Raw genomic sequence first — 22,237 nt, forward strand, 5'->3', positions numbered from 1 at the left:
ATGTACTCCTACTGGGGATTTAGTTCAAGGTCACTTAACAGAAAATATTGAATGGCACTAAGAACTCCAAGGTGATTTTATTCAGCAAATCTGATTCATTCCACCCAATGGAGAATATAAAGGATTATGTAACTTCATTATTCAAGATCCACAGTTTTGCCACAAAATAAATTGACCCTTGTCATCACAAAAGCCCATATTAGATATATCCATAGACGGTTCATACTTACCTTCTTTTCCAAAGATTATGTGAGGTGAAGAAAAACCTTTTTTTGTAGATAGAGGATAGTAGTTACCAAGGGAGCCATACCAACATGTCATATTGGCACCCGGGGCAGCAAAGAAACCACCAAAGATATCAAACCATCTTGATGCTTTTGTCATGACCTATGAGATAAGGAATCAGTCTCCCTGCAGTAATAAGCTTCTATAGAGAGTGTTGAACAAGTGGGTCACAGATAACACAGATTGGAGCAAGACCAAGTTTTATCAGGGCTCGCTGTGCTTCAGGCAGGGCTGGCTACCTCTGATGTGTAGGTCAAGGAGACTTTTTTTTTTTTTTGAGATGGAGTCTCACTCTGTGGCCCAGGCTGGTGTGCAGTGGTGTGATCTCAGCTCACTGCAAGCTCCGCCTCCCGGGTTCACGCCATTCTGCTGCCTCAGCCTCCCAAGTAGCTGGGACTACAGGCACCCGCCACCACACCTGGCTAATTTTTTTGCATTTTTAGTAGAGACGGGGTTTCACCGTGTTAGCCGGGATGGTCTCGATCTAGGTCAAGGAGACTTTCATATCATAAGTCTATTGTGAAACAATTCCTATCTTATTCTTAGAAATCCATAGATACGAAATTTCTCTGTGCCTTTTATTGACTATGATAGAGAACTCTTGTGTCTTCCATGGTTTACAACATATAAGAACTTTGACGTTTTGTTTGTGTTTTCTCATCTTGGTTGAGAAGAAGGTTATAAGTCTATCAAGGCCAGGATTCATTGTTCTTTCTTGGTCAACTTTTCGAAATGTTGGTTGAAACTAATTCTAACTGTATTAAATCTGCAGAAAGAATTAATCCTTAAGACCTCATCAACAATCTTTTGTATAAACTAGACTTCTCTCTTTTAGTTAATTCTAGCCTTAGACATGAGGATCTTCTTGTATCTGCTGTCAAGCCATTAGTGCATAGCGGAGGTTACACATTCAAAGAAAAAGGGCTTCCCAATAACATGAGTGATATCTAATAAATTGCTCAGTCTTAATTCCAACTGTGCATTTTGCAATAAAGTTACTTAGCATAGAGTAGTGATTCTCAGGGTGTGGTCCCCAGGACCAGCAGCATCAGTACTATCTGCAAGTGTGTTAGACATGCAGACTCCTGAGCCCCATCCCGGACCTGCTGGATCAGAAACCTAGCAGGGTGAGGTTCATGGCCAGGTGTGGTGGCTCACACCTATAATCCTAGCACTTTGGGAGGCCGAGGCAGGTGGATCACCTGAGGTCAAGAGTTTGAGACCTGCCTGGCCGACATGGTGAAACCCCATCTCTACTAAAAATACAGGAAACAACAAAAAAATTAGCTGGGCATGGTGGTGCATGCCTATAGTCCCAGCTACTTGTGAAGCTGTGGTGGAAGGATCGCTTGAATGAGGGAGGCAGAGATTGCAGTGAGCTGAGATCGAGCCACCCCACCACTACACTCCAGCATGGGCGACAGAGCAAGACTCCGTCTCCAAAAGAAAAAGAAAAAAAAAAAAAAAAAGAAACCTAGGGGGTGAGGTTCAGGAGATTCTGATGCAAAACAAACATAGGGCATCTTGAAATGATTATAGATTTTTTTTTTCTTTTAGACCAGTGAACTTGTGTATTTTTCGAATTGTTGGCTGGTGATGACCTCAGGAATTTAAACATGCTAACTGAGGCCAAGAGAATTCATTATCCTGTATTTACCTTTGGTAATCTGCCCTACTGCAAACTTTTCATTAAGCATTCATTAAGGGAAATAGGACTTTTGAGAACTAAATCTGCCTTCAAGTACATTTGTGTATAGTAAGGAACTTAGTATATTTAAGATACATTCTGTTAGTGATGGAGTGTAGTTTTTAATATATTCTAGAAAAAATACTATAATTAGAAATAATGTAATTTTACATGAGAATATTTGATTATTTAAAATTTTATATATTAATCGCATTACATAGTTGGAGCCAATGATTGGACATGTTGAGAAACTTTTAAAACATTCTTTGAACTTTACTTTTTTCTCTGAAAAATGAAATGAAATTCCACATCAAGTGAAAACTAAATTAAATGGCATGTGGAAGTATTTTGTAAACAGTAATTATTATTAAAGTGTTAGTACTTACCAAGCAATGCTTGATTTATATTTCTTCAATTCTGATCTTAGTTGATTTCATACCTAAAATTGAAAGCTTGTAGATTTTAGAACTTTAATTACAGGTTTTATAATCTGTGAGTAAATGAAATATTGGATGGGAAAATTAATATCTAGCATCATGCAGGCCTGCTTTATGGAAGCACTAGAGTATTCCACAGTATTACATACAATTAATACATTTTCCTTCCAAAACTTTAACTTAATTTTTTAAGATTGTAAATCAATACCTCTAAGGACAGCAGATTACTGAGGATAGTAGAGTATCTAGATCTAAAACATTCTTTCTTGGGTTATGTGATCATCATTGAACTTCAAGCACCTGGTTGTTTATATGGTTTTACAAAGTTTGTTTTTGTTAATTCTCAAGACAGGGTTCCTATGGTTGGCAGAGCATCAGGTCAAAAAAACATGAGACCAGTTGGTTTATTAGCAGAAAACTCTGAAAAATTATCTCTTTGAGGAATGAGCTAAATCTTAGAATTATGAATGATGTTTCTAAAAATGCTGCCCATCATGTTCTTTATTAGAGCTTTTGTCTACTAGATTGCTGGACTTTCTCTTAGTAACAGTTGAGAAGAGAGTATTGCTATCCTCAGTTAGTTAGTTGCCTAGAAGCCTCCCCCATTAAATGAAGAGCAGACTTACTAAAGCAGAGTGTGACCAGGTGGTGCAGTATGAGGTGCAGTTTAAGAAATTAAACATAGATGAATAATTGATACAGTTGTTAGTATCAATACTGTGCACACAAATTCTCAGCTAATATTTATGATAAAATATTATAGAGAGAACACTTTGTAAAAAGTCACAATGGTAGTTAACCCTTACTTAGGACTTACTATGGGTCAAACAAGTGCTAAGTGCTTTTTATATATTAACTCACTGAATCCTCATAGCAACCCTTTGAGCAAGTTAAGCTGGCAAATTGGGGTGTCAGAAATTGACATTGGCCTCTGGCTCCAGAACCTGTGCTCTTTATCACTCTATGCTGCTTACAGGTTTTAGAAATACACTAGAAGAGAAAATAATGCCCTCTTGAAAGAGTCTTTCAGGCCTGGAGAAGCAGATTCCTGCTCTTAATAAAGGTGAATGATATAATCACAAGCTAAAAGTGAATGCTTCTGTTTTCTCAAAATTAGATCTTACACTCCTACTTCTAATGGCAGAAAAGCCAGGTTGAGCCATGCAAAAGGAAATGGGATATCTTTATGTTCTTTTCTATAAAATTCAGTGATCAACAGACATTTATATATCATCTAACTTTGGCCAAGCACTGGACAGACACATGGAGAGGAATTAGGTATGTTCCCTGACTTTGAAGAATAAAGCCATCTGTAACACACTATGGCAAGTGCATATGAGCCATGCTCAGGGTTCTAATGGGAGCAGAGCAGAGAACACCTTATGGTGTCTGTTGTGTGGATCCCTCCCAATCTCACTCATTCCGTGGTCAAGCTAAAACAGTCTCGAGGATGAATAGAGGCTGGTGTGGTGAGTGGGTGATATGGTTAACCAGCCCTCCAGAGAGGGCAGCATTTGGAGAGGTGCAAAGTGTACACTATGCTTTGCAACCTCCTTAACTCATTGGGAGTACTAACTAAATTACATATTCATAGACCCCATTCCAGATCCTCTAAATCAGAATCTCCAGGGGAGAGGCTTTGGAGACTGTGACTAACAGGGGCCCCAAGTGATTCTTATCAGGGGGTCTTGGGCAACACAGGACAAGTGGAATACAGTTTGTTCATGAACGTTGTTGGGATGAGTTTTGGAGAGAATGGTGAAGAATGAGATTAGGTAGTATGAAGGTCACTTTATGTCATACCTGTCTTTTTGATTGTTCGGTTTTCTGTTTGTATCCTACCTAATGCTGCTACTTCTCAGGCATTAATAGGTACATTGAACTGAGCATTTACTTGGACAACTTTAAATTGAAAGCTTTGGACCTAAGCCCAATGTATAAGATTCCCACCCTTGACTTATCTATGGCTTGAGAAACACTTAAACAGGAGAGTGGGGAAGAGGATGAGCATTGTTTATTTATAGCGTGTCCCTTGACTATTAATCGTGTTTCATTTTATTTGTTAGAAGACTGAGTAGCTGCTAAGTAGTACAGCTAATATTCGAGCCTGGACTTACAGAGTAGAAGAAATGTGATTTGTCAAAAAGTGGTGAGCAAAGTGCTCGTTCCTTCATTTAAAACGGGTGAACTGCAAAATGCAGGGTTGGAGTCAAGGTCCATAGTAACCTCTGTTACCATATGAAGATGTGTGCCCACCATTCCCTTGATTCTTTTAAGAAAAACCAATTATCAATATTTTATGTGAATTTATCTCTATTTTAAAATCTTGCTTTTATATGTGTGTGTGTATATATGTATTTATGTTTATAAAACAAAACCATGTGCTTGCCGACACTCTGATACAAAATAAGTCATTGGGTAGAATTTTGCTGTAGGACTAATGGTTTGTGACCACTGTGTTAAATCATCTCTGAAGTCTAAGCCTTAAGATATTATGATTTGTGATGGCGCTTGATGAGGTATGACTTACTGATTTGCTTTCCTATCATATCTTAAAGAAATTTTCCTCAACATTTATGTGGAGCGTTATTAATAACAGAGGCTTCTCCAAGTACTAGCATACTTTTAACTTTGTTGGAAGTGACAGAGAAAGAGTGAAAGGCTCTTTCCTGACTACTGTGGGCACAGTGCTGCCCTCCCCTGAGCCTTCTCCAACTGCTGTCTTTCAGTAATTTTCTACCATAAGATTCTGTTTTCTTCTTCTTTTTTAAATCTGATATTTTCAAACATTGAAAATATTATTTCTTTTTATTCATTTTACAAAAACATCCACTGAAATAAAATAATTTAAAAGATCTTTATAAATATTTTATCTTTAGCTCTCTGTAGAACAAATACCTATTTCTATAGGAAAAGCTTTCTGTGTGTAACATTATTGACTGAGGGAGAAAGGGTTGTAAGGGGAAAATTTTGTTTTAAAAACTTTTGAATTGACAAATAAAAATTGTATGTATTTATGGTGAAGAATGTGATGTTTTGATATGTGGATGTATTGTGGAATGGCTAGCTCAAGGTAATTAACATATGTATTACCTCACATACTTTTTATTGTGGTGAGAACACTTCAAGTCTACTCTCTTAACAATTTTCAAGTGTACAATATATTGTTACTGTATTAACCATAGTCATCGTAATATACAATAGATCTCTTGAACTTATTACTCCTTTGTAGCTGAAATTTTGTATTCCGTAATAGTCTGTTTTCTGCATTTGGGGTTGTGGATCTATTTAGGAACATGGATCTATCCATTTCCATGTATAATTTCAGCTTCATGTGAAGCCACACACAATCAGTATCTTTTTACCAACATGTACACTAACATTAGTGGATCTTGAAACTAATTCAATGCATCCTAACTAGTACTAATATGAGAGAGAGAAGAAAGAAGATCCCTGTATGCATTGCAGGTGGTAAGGGTAAGAAATATTTCATAGAACTTTTGTTTCAGGGGTGTGTGTGTGTGTGTGTGTGTGTGTGTGTGTGTGTGTAAATTCTACTTTGCATCATAGAATGTATTTCTTACTGGGAGAGCAGTTAACGCATTTCAAAAGCCTCTGATCTAGGATGACTAAATAGATCCTTGGTCATTCCTGCCTAGTATAAGAGTTTAAATTTTAAACTAGAAATTTGAAAGGATTTTCATCATATGTTAATTACCTCCAAGCCTAGGCTTTTCTCCTCAGTCCTTTCAAATCACTTCTCTGTCTAGCTTAAATCTGTCCTCTGATCCAAGGGTCACTTTTCAGGAGAATGACAGTGCTGAAGAGAGAGTTCTTACAAAATGATGAGTTGCTCAGCCTTGGAGAGTAGGAGAGAGACTCTTGTAGGCTCTAGAAGGAGGCCATGGAGGGCAGTGAGCCGGCCCTAATTCTATCTTCACCAAAATTCCTTGAAAATGAAAAGAAGGAATAAAGGAGAAAGGCAATGTGGGAGTAAATAGAGAATCTCATGTACATTTAAAGATATTGAAAAGTCCTAAAGAGAAGGAGACCTAGAAATACTTTTGCAATGAAATGTTTTTCAGTCGTTATGGGCTTGTTTCTTAGGAACTGAGTGACTTGGGGAAAGATGTAGTTCTTGTCTGGGTTGTGGAATAAAAAGCCGATTGTTTCTGTGAACCAGTAAGTATGTTTGCTAGCGTGAGGTTATTAGTCAGACACACCACAAATTAGCAGAAGTTAACACCTCCTGTATTTGTTTCATGTTTGTTCAGTTATTCCTGTTTGGACTCTCAAGAAATTGTATTTCAGAATTTAAAAAGGGAAGTGAGATTTAGATTGTTGTATGAGATTGTGGACACTAGAGGGATAAACATTCTTATGTCTTAGTAAGAATTTAATGGCAAGTGAATGCTTCCTTTTAAGGTTTCCAGAAATAAATCAAATTGTGCTGATTTCAACCTTTTAAAAAAAGTCACATTTGTCATAATGGTAACCTAATGAGCATTATGTGAAACTAATGAAAAGCACTTAGTATTTATGTTCAGTATTTTCTGTTATCTATTGATTCACTTATAAAGCACTATCTTATGTTCTTATTCTGGGGGAGAGTTCTAGATATGTTATGAACTACATTAATAACTCAAGCTGCCATTGTGAGCAGCAGGTTAAAAGAACTAAGCCACTTTTGTATGCTTGGTGAAGTAAAAACCAGCTTTTCAAATATACTTCGGAGGCAGGCTTTTAAAAAATTATATTGAAGAGATAGTAAATGTTATTTTGACCGGTCAATCTTCATTGATTTAGTTATCTATAAATAAATATTTTAGAGGCCAAAATCCAAAAGAACTGTTTTTTTTCTTGTTCCTATTATTGGTATAAAACCAATGAGGCTGACATGAATATTTTCTCTCATGATAAGACGGGCTATCTATTGTGGGTCCAATATCCAGGCACAACTACATATACTCAGAGGCTGTTGTTCCCATCAAAAGTGATTGTCTGCCTGTAATCCCAGCTATTCAGGAGGCTGAGGCATGAGAATTGCTTGAACCCCTTTCTTTCCTATTTTTGTTTTGATTAACAAACTCACATTTTGTTTTGATTAACAAACTCCAGGTAGGGCTGCATTTCTTGGAAAATAAGGAAACCTTAGAAATAAGGAAAATAAGGGAATATGTTATCAGTTTGATTTTTGTTTTGTAGCAAAGCACCCCAAAACTTAATGACATAACATTTATTGATTCATAATTTGGTGGGTGGGCAAGTCGGGCTGAGCTCAGCTGAGACATCTTTATTCTAATTTGTGTCTTCTGGGCACACTCGGTTGTTAGTGGTCAGTTGGCAGTCAGTGGTGTTATTTATGTATTTATAGAGGCTATGGTGGTAAATGGGGCAACTGAGGCATGTGGTGTGGGCTACAGTGGTTCCTAGAACAGTGAGAGAGAATAAGCTCCAATGAACAAGCGCTTTTCAAGCTCTACTTGCTGTCTTGTTTGCTAGTGTTACATTAGCTGAAGCAAGGCACATGGCCAAGCCCAGACACCACAGGTAGAGAAAGACTCTACCTCTTGATTGGCAGAAAGTTATGCTTGCAGAGATAGGAAGAATTTGTGGGCATTTTTGTAATCCACATAGAATGGGTTTTATTGATGTCCTATGATTTATCAGACTTTATGCTATGTGACTTACCTGTTATTCATTTAGTCCTCAAAACAATTTCCTGACATGCCTGGCATTATGCCCATTGCAAAGATGATAAAACTGATGATCAGAGAAGTTAAGAGACTTGCACAAATTAAGCCCAAATTGTTTGCTTCAAGTTATGGAATGGCCTTTTAGGTGCTGTCTCTTGTTAAGCAACATGATCAGATGCTTAGCCCATGAGGCAGAAGATGTATGCTTTATTTGGTTAAAATGGAGTTCTAAAGACTACTTTTACTTTCTCCCTTACATGTTGAACCATTGGGTCATATATTTATTTGGTATAGAAAAAATATTAAAATTTCAATATCTTTGAGACGTTTCAGAAGCTCATGGAAGTGTGGTTTTTGTTTGTTTGCCAGGTCAGCTACACAACCTGGATCTCAGCACAGTTTGGATATGACTGAGGCTCTCCAATGGGCCAGATATCACTGGCGACGGCTGATCAGAGGTGCAACCAGGGATGATGATTCAGGGCCATACAACTATTCCTCGTTGCTCGCCTGTGGGCGCAAGTCCTCTCAGACCCCTAAACTGGCAGGAAGGCACCGGATTGTTGTTCCCCACATCCAGCCCTTCAAGGATGAGTATGAGAAGTTCTCCAGAGCCTATGTGAACAATCGAATACGAACAACAAAGTACACGCTTCTGAATTTTGTGCCAAGAAATTTATTTGAACAATTTCACAGGTACTGTTTTATTTTTGAAGAAAACCTTAGAATATCATTCTAGTTGATATATAACATATTTTTCATTTTCATAACCCTGTATGTTACTTAAACCTAAGACATGTGACATCATCCTTGACAATTTTGATACGAATCTGTTGTGGAATGATGACTCCTCCCATTCACGTAGCACTTTCCAATTGGAAAGGTGTTTTCTCTTTACCAGAAAAGATATCGTAATTCACATATTATAGGTTAGGAAATGACTTGACTGTGGTTTAGCCAATGTCATGCCAATGTCAAGTAGCAGACCAGGAGCTGCCTCTGGGGGTCTTCTTACTCTTGCTTTAGTGTTCTTTCCATGAAACCACGTGCATTTTAATTTCAAATTTTTCTTACTGAAAATAGGAGGAAATAGAGCTCTGAAGCCAGTGCAGATGTCAGATGTTTAGGTGAAACAGTGACCTAATTCAACTTAATATCTCATTCATGGACAATCTCCTGTGAGTTTAGGCACTGAAGGAAATGGAAGTGTGAGTGCCACTCCTCTCCTTGTGGAGTTTGCAGTTGTGCTAGGGAAACACAATATGTACATATATAAAACAAAAAGACATAGTGAATGCAATGAGTGTTATAAAGGGCTGTCAAATAGAATGAAAGCCTCAAAAAGAGAAATAATAATGCTAACTGGAGCAATAGAAGGGGAAGTGACATTTGACTTAATAACAGAGGGTGGGTGAGATATTCAAAGCAGAGGTGTGAGCAAAGCATATTTCAGATGGAGAAAGGAGTATGAATAATGGCATAAAGTCAGTAGCATAAAAGGCTTGCTTGAAGCCTGGAAAATAGTGTTCTCTGACTTACATGTAGCATCTGTGCTGAGGAGCAACAGGAAGTAAAGTCAGAAAGGTAGATGTGACCCAGGAAAGAGGTCTTGCTATCAGGATAAAGAGTTGAGGGCCGAGTCTGCAGGCACAATTACCATGCTTACGTCAGTATTTCACTATGGAAGCAGTGTGGTGGGTAGATGAAAGGACTTAGAGATGATGGCAGAGAAAACATTTAGGAAGACGTTGTATATATCCCAGTGGATTGTAATGAAGACCTGACCTTGGAGCAATGTGGGAATGAAAAGAAGGGTGACCTCTTACAGATACTGTGGATTTAATGTAAGACATTCAGTGAAAGGAGTAAAAAGATGATGTGAACATGTTGAGCTGTGATGACCAGAAGTACTAACAGAAAAATGAAAAACAAGAGTAAAAAGAACCTTGGCTGGAAGAGTATTTTGTTTTTGTAAATGTATTCAAGACGCCAATGCAAGTAAAGAGATTCTCCATATTCTTTAGTCATTCCACGTACATTCATTCTCATTATTCATTCTATATATGTTCCATATGCATTTATTAAACAGTGGCTATGTTTAAAGGACAGATGTGAATTTGTTGAATTAATGGCTATGTAGCCCTATGTGTGTTTCATTCTTTTATGGAGTTTGGAATCTAGTGTTCCCAGTGGAATAAAAACCTGAAACAGAGTTCAAGGTTAGAGCTATAGGTTTAGATGTGGTCCACCTGGAAAGAATTGAAGCCACAGAGTAGCAGAAAGGGTTAAGAAAGAAATTTTCAGAGTAAAAAGATTTGGAGGTGACAAAAAAGAAGTATATATAGATTATTCTTTTGAGAAGTTTCATGGTCAATGGAAAAATATGTTATCAAAATGTAATGGCAGGATTGAGATTTTGTTTCTCCTTTAAGGAAAAGGGTGTCTTGAACTTACCATATGGCCCAAAATTAGGGACCCATGGAGAAGTATTTGAATACATAAAGTAGAAGAATGGAAGAAGTTCCTGAAGAAGGTGGTTCTGAATAGCATAAAAGAAGAAATAGAAGAGTTAGTCACAAGAGAAAAGAAATCGGCTTTTCTACTCAATTTTGAGGCTTGTTTAAATCTAATGTTTGGATGTACAAAAGGCTAGAGGGTTGATCTTTGTTTTGTTAATTAATTTTTATACCACATGAACTCTGAATTTCTTCTAAATTTTTATGAACTTTTAAAAAGAAAATAGTATTTTCTCTTGTGCTTTTTTTCTATTTTTTTATTGTGCTCAAGACCGTCCCACTCAAATATTTACTATTTTATATTTAATAAATAATATCTCACATTATTTATTGATTGATTGATTACTCTACCCAGGCTGGAGTGCAGTAGTGTGATCCCGGCTCACTGCAACCTCTGACTTCTGGGTTCAAGTGATTCTTGTGCCTCAGCCTCCTGAGTAGCTGGGACCACAAGCGTAGGCCACTACACCCAGCTAATTTTTGTATTTTTAGTAGAGACGGGGTTTTACCGTGTTGCCCAGGCTAGTCTCGAACTCCTGACCTCAAGTGATCTGCCCACCTCGGCCTCCCAAAGTGCTAAGATTATAGCCGTGAGCCACCGCACCCAGCCCTGATATCTCACATTTATTAAAGAATGACACAAGCCAGATGTCTAGCAGGGTAATAAATAGTTCATTAAGATTCATTGTATTCTGCTAGTTCTATATTCTGTAACATACAAAATCTACTAATAGAAACTTACAGAAAAACAATATAGTACTTTGCCTCTGACATCAGTCCTTGAAGTAACTTCTTAACACCTCCCTTTGTGTGTTTGGGTTGCAGAGCTGCCAATTTATATTTCCTGTTCCTAGTTGTCCTGAACTGGGTACCTTTGGTAGAAGCCTTCCAAAAGGAAATCACTATGTTGCCTCTGGTGGTGGTCCTTACAATTATCGCAATTAAAGATGGCCTGGAAGATTATCGGAAATACAAAATTGACAAACAGATCAATAATTTAATAACTAAAGTTTATAGTAGGTAAGTGTAATGGGACCTTTGCTAAGGACTATGTATGTATCATTGAGAAATATGCAGAATGTTACTTTTTTCTCCTTAGGTGTGACCAGGACCCTTTTGTGGTGGTGTTGGTTTTGTTGCTATTGTTTTCAACTAATATTTCGTAAAGTCCTATGGTGAATTTAATTCAAGTGTCAGAGGAAAACAAAAACGTATAAGCCATTGTCAACCCAGGAGCCGACAAAGCAAAAGCTTCTGTAACTCATGTATAAGTGGAATTAAAAGAATTAAACTTCAGGGCCGGGCGTGGTGGCTCACGCCTGTAATCCCAGTACTTTGGGAGGCTGAGGCGGGTGGATCGCCTGAGGTCAGGAGTTCAAGACCAGCCTGACCAACATGATGAAACCCTGTCTCTACTAAAAATACAAAAATTATCCGGACGTGGTGGCAGGCGCCTGTAATCCCAGCTACTCAGGAGGCTGAGGCAGGAGAATCTCTTGAACCCAGGAGGGGGAGGTTGCAATGAGCCGAGATCACGCCACTGCACTCCAGCCACTGCATTCCATCCTGGGTGACAGAGTGAGACTCTATCTCAAAAAAAAAAAAAAAAAAAACAGGAGGAGAATATTCTTTTTTGGTGTGCACAAAACTAGAGCATTCCATCACAGCAACAACAGAGAGCATTCATAGGAGGAGGTCTTTTTAGGGGCATATTTGCTGTGTTGGAGACTTGTATTTTCAGTATTTATGAAATAGAGAGTCTATGTAGCCAAGAATAAACTCAGTGAAGGTGAGTCTTAAACTGTAGTATATATTATTTGCAGCTCCTGGGTTTTTATTCTTAGATGTAAGTTAATACTTAGTAAACTGTATAGACAAATATAACTTGTCTTCAATCTTATGTGATCCAAAGAGGAAAATGTTAGGAAAGGCTTCTCTGAAGAAGTGATATTTAATCTGAAAGCTGCAGAATTCGTATTTTGTTCATTATTAGAATTCTTCAGTGACTTTCACAATGTTTGTTTTCATGATCTATCAAGAAAACAAGGAAAAGAACTTTATTTATCTTTTGTAAGATGATTTGAGATTTCTTGGATAATGAGAAATTATTTCTGTTTTTTCTCTTACACTCATGTCCAGTCTAAACGAAACCAGAAAAACACATGTGTTGTATTTTAAAATGAAATAATGGTATAAGTCATTGGTTTTCATTTAAAGGCATAGAGCATTTGACTAAAACAGTTCTATTAATAATTTAGTAACATTTGAATGCTTATTATATACCAGAGATAGAGAACTAAAATATCGGTACAGTCTCTAGTCTCAAAAAATAGCTATAAGAAACAATACTTTACAATGATTATATGATGAACAAAGTCCAGAATTTGGCCAGTTTTAAGATTACCCAGTGAATGCCAAATTTAGCAAATGGAAAGAATGCTTATTATATATATTTTTGAATACAAATGCAAATATATAAATAATTTCAGGCCAGGTGCAGTGGTTCACATGTGTAATCCCAGCACTTTGGGAGGCTGAGGTGGTTGGATTGCATGAGTTCAGGAGTTTGAGACCAGCCTGGGCAACATGGCAAAATCCTGTCTCTACCAAAAAACAACAAAAAATTAGACAGGCATGGTGGGGTGTGCGTGTAGTCCCAGATATTGGGAGGCTGAGGTGGGAGGATCGCCTGAGCCCGGGAGGTGGAGGTTGCAGTGAGCCAACATTGGGCCACTACACTCCAATCCCGGCAAAAGAGAGAGACCCTGTCTCAAATGAATGAAATAATTACAGATCTTAATTGCAATTTGGAGTTGATAGTGTGTGTTTATTTGCTTTTCTAGGTTGTTCTACAACATTTAATCTGATTCTCTCACTTAGCTGTGCAACCTTGGGCAATTTACAAAAAGCAGCTAAACACCCAGTTTCCTGTATTATGAATGTAATAATAAAACTTACTTCATAGCACCTAGTCTTTTCCAAGTGCTAGGTAAAAGCCATTATGATTATTATTATAGGTTAATAATGACTATTTGCTAGAGTTTATGTTTGTCACATCGAGTCATTTCATTAACATTTGAGAACTCCTGAAAACACTGCACAATTTTTAAAATATTAAAATTACCCAGTGGAAGACCTGGTATAACTTTTTTCTCAGGTGTCCTTTTAGACATAGTCCAGATTGATTTTCATATAAACTTAAAGATGAAATGCAGTATTATAGTCAGTTATTTAATATCCATTCTAAGATGTTCCTTTATGTTTGTGTTTCTTAATAGGCTCAGGTAATTTTATGTGTTTTTAACTGTGTATAATATAATTTGCTTTTGTTTGGTATTGTAGAAGAAATAGTGCTTATGTTTTTCCCCCAGATCATTTCTGGAACAATTATTATAAGGTTATAAAGAAATAAAGATGGGATATAAAACCATGCCTTGTTGATTTAAATATGCTAATGTAAATGTATATGAAATACAAAGAAATCAACTTACAAACAAATTATTTCTCCACAAATTTAGGGTGAAATTATGGGGGCTATTTAGCAAGTTTTTGGAAGAAGCATATTAACATTTCTAAGCAGATAATTTGGTTCTTTTTTGTAATAGGTGGTGTTTCACAAGGCGCTTAATTTTCTATAGAAAAGTATCATTTGGAATAACAAAGACGAGTCTAGAAATTAATCATTTAAACTCTATTATACCCCCAATTATGTTAGAATAAGCTATTATAGAAAACCTGACTTTCTTAAGATTGCCCTTGAAATAGGGGCCACTTATAAGGTTTTGAAATCTGTTTTAACATAATGAAACTGTCTTGAAAATAAGACTATTAATCATTCAACAAATTTGAGTGCCTGCTATGTGGTAAGCACTAAGAGACTTAGAGGATTTAAACTAAAAATAGATACAATGTCTGCCATCAAGGAATGTACATTATTTTCTGACCTTTAAAAATCACCATGTTGTTGATGTTAGAAGTTTCAAAATATTAGTTAACATTTTAGGATTATCTTATAAATCCATAGAATTTCATGATTTGTAAAATGAGAACTTCAGTAGCCATCTAAGATAATTAACCTTAGTAACACATTTTACGAAACAAAAATTTTAGATTCTTCAAATTTTCTTGAAAATACACAATTAAACCACATTTTATTTGGTGGTTATCAGAAGTGACTGTAGCTGGTAGTAAACTCTAGTATTTGAGAGGGTAGACTCTGGATATACCTGCCTTGTTTCAATTTACAGGGCCACTTAAGAGCCGCGTAACATTGAACAAGTTACTTAACTTGTCAAGGCCAATTTTTTCTAATTTGTAAAAGTGGGGCTGTCCTGTTTTCATGATACCAACCACAACATTGATTCAAAAATAAGTTGATATATGTAAAGCATCTAATAAATCTTAGCTGATTTTGTGCCCAATGATAATTCATTATTTGCTTATTATAAATAATTCAGTGTTTTATTGGAAACACACTAAAAATACCAAAAAGAATAATTAATTCGTAGTCCTACCCTTTCTCTCTTTAAATATAAAGTGAAGTAGGCATCCACATTCCCCACCCTTCATTCTTACTTCTCCCTTTTGTCCCTTACCAGCTCCCATCCTAGTGGAATCACTGTTAATCGTTCAGTGTGTATTAGTCCCAACTTTTCCCAATGCTTGTGTAGCAGAGCTGTTTGCTACTGAACTTATAAGAAACAAAATGGGCCTAGAAGCTTTCCTAAAGGAGGGATTGTGGATGCTGTGTCCTGGTCATTGAGAGTCACACACAAGCACAAACCACCAAGGAGATGCAAGAAGTTCTAGTTGTGCATTTAGGCTCTGGGGAAAGAAGAAAGTCCTCTTACTAGTTTTAATTATATATCAGGAAAGGAAATTTAGCCTTATGTTTCCATCTCTCAACACTGTAAATGTTCCAGGCTATTTAAATGTGGCTGTGAGCATTGTGGTTTAACCTGTGGTTGCTTTCCCACCGTGCTCTCTGAAGCCTCCTTTATTCCTCCACTGGGACTGATGTGCTGTCTCACCTTTCTTTGCCTGATTCATTCTTGAACGCCCTTTAAGACTCAGTTCGGGTGTCACTTCCTCCAAGGCCCAGTGCCCTTCCTGTTTGCCCCCATAGTAGCCTGTAGACAGCTCCCTTTTAGGAAATTGCTGTTTGTGTCTCTGTTTCAAATTTTGACCATAACCTCTCTAGAGTGGGGACCCTATGTTAATCATTTTTGTGTATTTTGTGCTATGCACCTAACATGGTAACTGGGATATTAATATCAGTATATGTTTCTAGACCTGAGCTAGCCAGAGATTGGGAAAATTAGCTAGTGTTTTGTTTTGTTTAAATCTTGGTACATGCTACAAATGGGGAAAAATGAAGTGAATTCGAATGTGAAAGTGACTTCATTTGAGTTTTCTTCTAATATAGAGAAAGAAACTTGTTCCTTAGAGCAATGTTACTTCTTATATTTGAAAGAATATGAAATTCTTAACCCAAATGTCAAAGTCTGTTTCTCTTTGGGCCTTCACAAGTTCTCAGCAAATTTCCTCCTGGCTTTCTTCAGATAGAAAGTAGAGAGCAGTAAGCATGAATTATGTATCTCAAATTATACCATCTATGTCTTTACCTACTTTCTTCTGACCTTAGATGAAGAGGGAATTCCCTTTCTTGTAACAGTAATCCTTCCATCTGTATTTTTCATCTCATTCCTGTTGCTTCTCTGTAGCTTCAACCAGCATCTCCTCTCCCTCCTTTTTCTTCCACCTTGCCTTCTGCATTGGCTTCTCCCCTGCATCCAATGTGCATGCCCAGTTCACTCGTCTTTACTGTCCTTTGACTTACCTTCCCTGGCAGTGGCTACCTTCACCCCTTATTCTTTTCATAGGTAACCTTCAGGAAATATTCTACTTCGGTAACTTCTTTTTTGTTTTGTTTTGTTTTTTGAGACAGAGTCTTGCTCTGTCTCAAAAACAGGTTGGAGTGCAGTGGCGCAACCTTGGCTCACTGCAACCTCCACCTCCCGGGTTCAAGCAATTCCCCTGCCTCAGCCTCCCGAGTAGCTGGTATTACAGGCATGCACCACCACACCCGGCTAATTTTTTGTATTTTAGTAGAGACAGGGTTTCACCATATTGGCCAGAATGGTCTCAATCTCCTGACCCTGTGATCTGCCCGCCTCAGCCTCCCAAAGTGCTGGGGTTACAGGCATGAGCCACCGTGCCCGGCCTCCGTAACTTCTAATTACTCCCTGATTCACAGAGATTACACTTTCTTCTTCACTCTTCCAATCAACAATTTCACGTTATCAACTTTCTCCAAGGCCACCAGACCTAACAGCCAAATACTGTAGGCAGTCGGGTCTTTATTATACAGGACTTCTCTGTGGCTTTCAACTATTGTGACTCCCTCTTATAAATTTCCTTCTTCCTTGATTTCTGAGACACCACTTATCTCAGGTCTTCTTTCACCTTACTATCACTTTGAAGACTCCCTGAGAAACCTTATCTTTACCTGGAATCAACTGCCATCTATGTTCCTAGGACTTCCAGATCTACATCTTTACTCATGATCTCCAGATCAGGACCCTCAAACTGCTGGGCAGATACCTCAAATAAAAACTTTTCAAACTGAAGTTATCTCACCTGTAATACAACCAGTTGCTTCTAATATCTGAGACCTATGACAGCACCATCCATCACCTCATCGTACACGTTAGGAACCATAGTGTCACCCTGGCTAATTCCTTTACCTGTAGTAAGTCCAAAAACTTGTTTCCGGTACCTAATATTTCTTGATTTCATCTTTTATGTATGTGTTGCTACTGCCTTAATTCTGACCATCCTCATTCCTCCCCTGAATTATTTCAATAACTTACCGTTGGTCTTTTGGCCATACTCCTAAATAAACTGCCATCCAAAAATCCATTCATTATTCTGTCTCAGGAGTTGGCAAACAGAAGTATGGTCACATCCTTCTTTGTCTGGACCTTTAGTTACTCTCCATTTCCTACGGAATGAAATTCCTACTCCTAGATATGGCATGGAGGACCGAACTGTCAAAATAATACCCCTGCCTACCTTTTTTATCTTTGCTCTGTTACCTGCCTCTATGGAAGAATGAACTGATACGCACAGACACTAGGGAAAAGTTTGGTAAAGACAAAATAAACTGTTGATTTGCCTTTCTCCCTGGACCAATAAACCCTTCAGATAATCAAAGATCTCCTTTGTTGGTTTCAACCTTGTGCATTTGGTATGTCCTGAAAATGTACTTCTTAGATAGCCTTTTAAGCTAAATATTTCTTGAAAGAGCTGATATAATTCTGTATGGCAGAATTTGTTAAAGTATTTGTGTAAGGTGTGATTGCTATTTAATCTGATGAAATAAAATAAGTGTATTTTGTTATATTTATCACAAATATTAGTTTTTTTATGGATATTTGGGAGACAATGAAGGAATAAGACAGACCTTGTTAACTTTTGTTGGTGGCATCATATGTGAAATGCCACCTAACTAGCTAACATGACACATGACATTCTACTATACAAATGTCCTCATTTTACCCTAGGGAAAATGACATTCTGCTACACAAATGTCCTCATTCTACCCTAACGAAAATGCATCGTGGAGCATAATGGTAACCCATCCTATCTGCCTGATGGGAAGTGCTGAGAGCAGATGATGTGTCTTATGCACCTTCAGATCATTGGTATCTGACCACAGAGCAGCATGAAGGAATTACTTTGTATCTGAATGAGCCCATCAAATGTTGATTGTAATTTTATTCCAGAGTTAGACTCAAACAGCATAATGGTTCAAAATCCCACAGGAAGAAAGAGCTGAGAAATATGTTTCAGTGGCTCAGTAACTAAATTTTCAGGTGAAGCATTTCTGGAATTTAGGGGTTGTCAATTCTGCGGCTTCCCTTTTAGCGTTTTGTTTGTTTGTTTTTGTTTGTTTGAGACAGCTCTGTCACCCAAGCTGGAGTGCAGTGGTGTGATCTAGGCTCACTGGAGCCTCCACCTCCTGGGTTCAAGCAATTCTCCCATCTCAGCCTCCCAAGTAGCTGGGATTGCAAGTGCGTGCCACCACGCCCAGCTAATTTTTGTATTTTTAGTAGAGACAGGGTTTCACCATGTTGGCCAGGCTGGTCTGGAACTCCTGACCTCAGGCAATCCACCCATCTCGGCCTTCCAAAGTTCTGGGATTACAGGTGTGAGCCAACTTGCCTGGCCCCTTTGAGCATTTAATAGATTAAAATTTACCCCAATACTTAATATATACTTTAAATTATACACTAAAAAAAATTTAAAAAAAATTGTATGTATTTTTCACTTGATATTCTTTTTTTAAAACTTTTTTTTAATTACAGGAAAGAGAAAAAATACACTGACCGATGCTGGAAAGACGTTACTGTTGGGGACTTTATTCGCCTCTCCTGTAACGAGGTCATCCCTGCAGACATGGTACTACTCTTTTCCACTGATCCAGATGGAATCTGTCACATTGAGACTTCTGGTCTTGATGGAGAGAGCAATTTAAAACAGAGGCAGGTGGTTCGGGGATATGCAGAACAGGTAAGTCATATGTTCTCAGTTAGTGGCTTATTAACATTTTTTTTCAGAAGATGACTGAGCTCATTTTCACATTACAGATAAAGAGATTTTTAATTCATTTTTACCAGGATGAAATAGAATCCCAGAAGGTTTCATTCACTTCCAGATATGAGTGGAAGTATACTCTTTTCTAGATAAGAGGATAAAATGACTTCAGAATTTACACACTTTAGTGTAGCACTCATATTTTTGAGAATGGAATTAAAGGAACCTAACAGAATTATTTTTCTTAAACTTAGACTTTGTATCTTATTTTTAGTTATCATTATTTGTAAAATCTGTAATTATATACCAAAGCTTAAAACTTTAGCAGCTTTTCATGCTACATAGCTTTTAGACGCTTCTCAGTATTGTGCAGAGGGAAACAGAAACCTTGAAGTTATATTGACATGGATTTAAATGAATCACAACTCTGCTATTAATTTACTGTGAGACTTTGGACAAGTCATTTTATGCCTCAGTTTATGCCTCAGTTTTTTTATCTTAAAATGAAAATGATGGTATCTACTCTATAGCATTGTTGTAGGATTCAAATGAAATAATACATATGTTTTCATATGTATTATTTGAATTTCACTATGTATGAAAACATCATATATAGTGTCTACATAGTTTCCCTCCCCTTTCTCTGGAAGCATTTGAGATGAAGTATTTTACAATTTAATGATTTTTGTTGTTGTTGTTGTTTTGAGACAGAGTCTCGCTCTATAGCCCAGGCTTGAGTGCAGTGGCGCAATCTCTGCTCACTGCAACCACCGCCTCCTGTGTTCAAATGATTCTCCTGCCTCAGCCTCCTGAGTAGCTGAGACTGCAGGCACGTGCCACCATGCCCGGCTAATTTTTTGTATTTTTAGTAGAGACACGGTTTGACCATGTTAGCCAGGATGGTCTTGATCTCCTCACCTCGTGATCCACGTGCCTCGGCCTCCCAAAGTGCTGGGGTTACAGGAGTGAGCCACTGCGCTCGGTCTATTTTTTTTTTTAACCCAAACTACTGTTAAGTCAGGGTTACTCCGTCTTACACTTAGAAACCAAAAAAAAAAGTGTTTTAGCCTACTAATACCTTTATCTTTGGTAAATTTCATCTTGTCATATTAGGCCCACCTCTCTACCTATGGATTTCATTTAGATCCTCTGTGATTGATATGCCTCTTAGACTACTGTCATTGTCACTTCTGTAAGTAGTCTGGTACCAAAGACATTGGTAAAAATCCTGCACTACTTAACGTTCTGTTGTACCACTACACACCCACTGTGAGTATTAATCAGCAGTTAATATTTGCATTAAAAGTAATGGCAAAAAGCATGATTACTTTTGCACCAGTCTAATACTAATCAGCACGCTGTGGGTTCATTAAGGGTGAATCTGGTGACCTCGATTGTAATCCTGCTCTAAACACTTTCTTGTTCTGAGAACTTTGGCAAATTACTGATCCTCTTTGTGTCTCTTTCCTCATCTGTTAATTAGACCCAATTGTTTTAGTACCTACCTCATGGAGTTGTGAAGAAGAAATTAGCTAATATATTTAACGTGCATAACAGATTTTAGTGCGTCAAAAGAACTCCATGGATATTACTCATTAGAAAATAAATCATATCATATAATTCACATTTTCATGTTTCCTATTATATACTTATTAATTATGATATATCAATATCAATAGCATTTATCTTACTGGTCAAATGGATATGAAAATAAAAGTAATGAAATAAGGTTGATGTGGCTTGTTTTAGGGGAATCCATACCTTAAAGGAGCTGTGTCCTACAAAGGCACTTTGCTTATTTGTTCATTGTTTTCATAAAGAATTCTGAAATTATCTGTCTGATCCATTAGAAAATATTATAGATATTGATGTCTAGTTTATTTTTAAATGTTTTATTTATAAAATTTGGCTGAGATCAAATGCATATATTCTCAGAGTGTTCACATATACATTTAATCTCAAAAACCACTTATGTGATTAAAGACCAACAACAAGAGTATTTTCAGTTTTTCAGTGCTTTATTGATAAAAAGGTGTTTATAAGTATAAGCTCTCTTCTGGGGAGTCCTGTGTGGATTTCGGTAAATGACTCAGTCATTCCCATCACCTGCAGATGTTTATTAATGCCCTAGGACCATTCCGATCCCAAATATGGATCACATAATTATGCCTCTACTTTCCTTCCTTTGGGAAATTCATGATATGAACTTCATTGCAAAAAGGCTTAGCATTATTTTAAGAATTGGTGAAAGTGATAAAACACTTCAATATTAAGGGTTTAACCTTGAATTCTTATTTTGTGATTCAAAAAATATTTTTAGGACTCTGAAGTTGATCCTGAGAAGTTTTCCAGTAGGATAGAATGTGAAAGCCCAAACAATGACCTCAGCAGATTCCGAGGCTTCCTGTGAGTAATACATGACGAACATTTGTGGGTGTGAGTGGAATTCTGTGTTGCAATCGTACTTAATTTGATAAAGTGTTTCTGTGCTTATACCCTTGTTAAATCACTAAAGGTCGTAACTTCAGCCACCTACTAAAATAGTTTGGCTTATTTTAATTATTTAATAAGTATTTATACACACACACATACACATATAATATTCATTCTGGAGGTATCTTGTGGCATCCATATCCCCTTTGCCAGGGCAGCTAGAATTTGGGGTCCTTACCTAATTTCAGGCATCAGCCCATGAATGCTCTATGGCCTTGAGCCAAGTTATCTACCCGCTTTGATCCTCAGTTTCCTGATTTTTAAGAGAAGACAATTAGACCTACTTCACAGTGTGAGAAGAGCAAAGTTCCCAAATCATTTTTTGAAATGAGAATTATCCTGATACTATTACCTTGATACCAAAAGCATATAAAGTCATTTAATAGAAGACCAATATCCTACATGAGCATAGATGCAAAAATTCCACACAAAATTATAACAAATCAAATCCAACTATGTATGAAAATGATAATATATTATGACCCAGTGGGACTTATTCCCCAAAAATCAGGTTTGGTTTAACAT

General features: G+C 37.2%; 1 protein-coding gene across 3 annotated transcripts in view; it reads left to right on the forward strand.

The window, feature by feature from the left end:
- Positions 1–22,237, forward strand: part of ATP10D (ATPase phospholipid transporting 10D (putative)) — a 123,817-nt gene that overhangs the window by 24,781 nt on the left and 76,799 nt on the right. For all 3 annotated transcript variants that reach the window (XM_063705257.1, XM_063705259.1, XM_063705258.1), the window contains 4 exons: positions 8,475–8,801; positions 11,447–11,641; positions 18,991–19,195; positions 21,540–21,625. In XM_063705257.1, coding sequence (XP_063561327.1) covers positions 8,475–8,801; positions 11,447–11,641; positions 18,991–19,195; positions 21,540–21,625 — 813 coding nt within the window. The remainder of the gene's footprint in view (positions 1–8,474; positions 8,802–11,446; positions 11,642–18,990; positions 19,196–21,539; positions 21,626–22,237) is intronic.

Source organism: Gorilla gorilla, chromosome 3 (assembly GCF_029281585.2).
Source record: "Gorilla gorilla gorilla isolate KB3781 chromosome 3, NHGRI_mGorGor1-v2.1_pri, whole genome shotgun sequence".
In the NCBI taxonomy this organism is placed as follows: domain Eukaryota; kingdom Metazoa; phylum Chordata; class Mammalia; order Primates; family Hominidae; genus Gorilla; species Gorilla gorilla.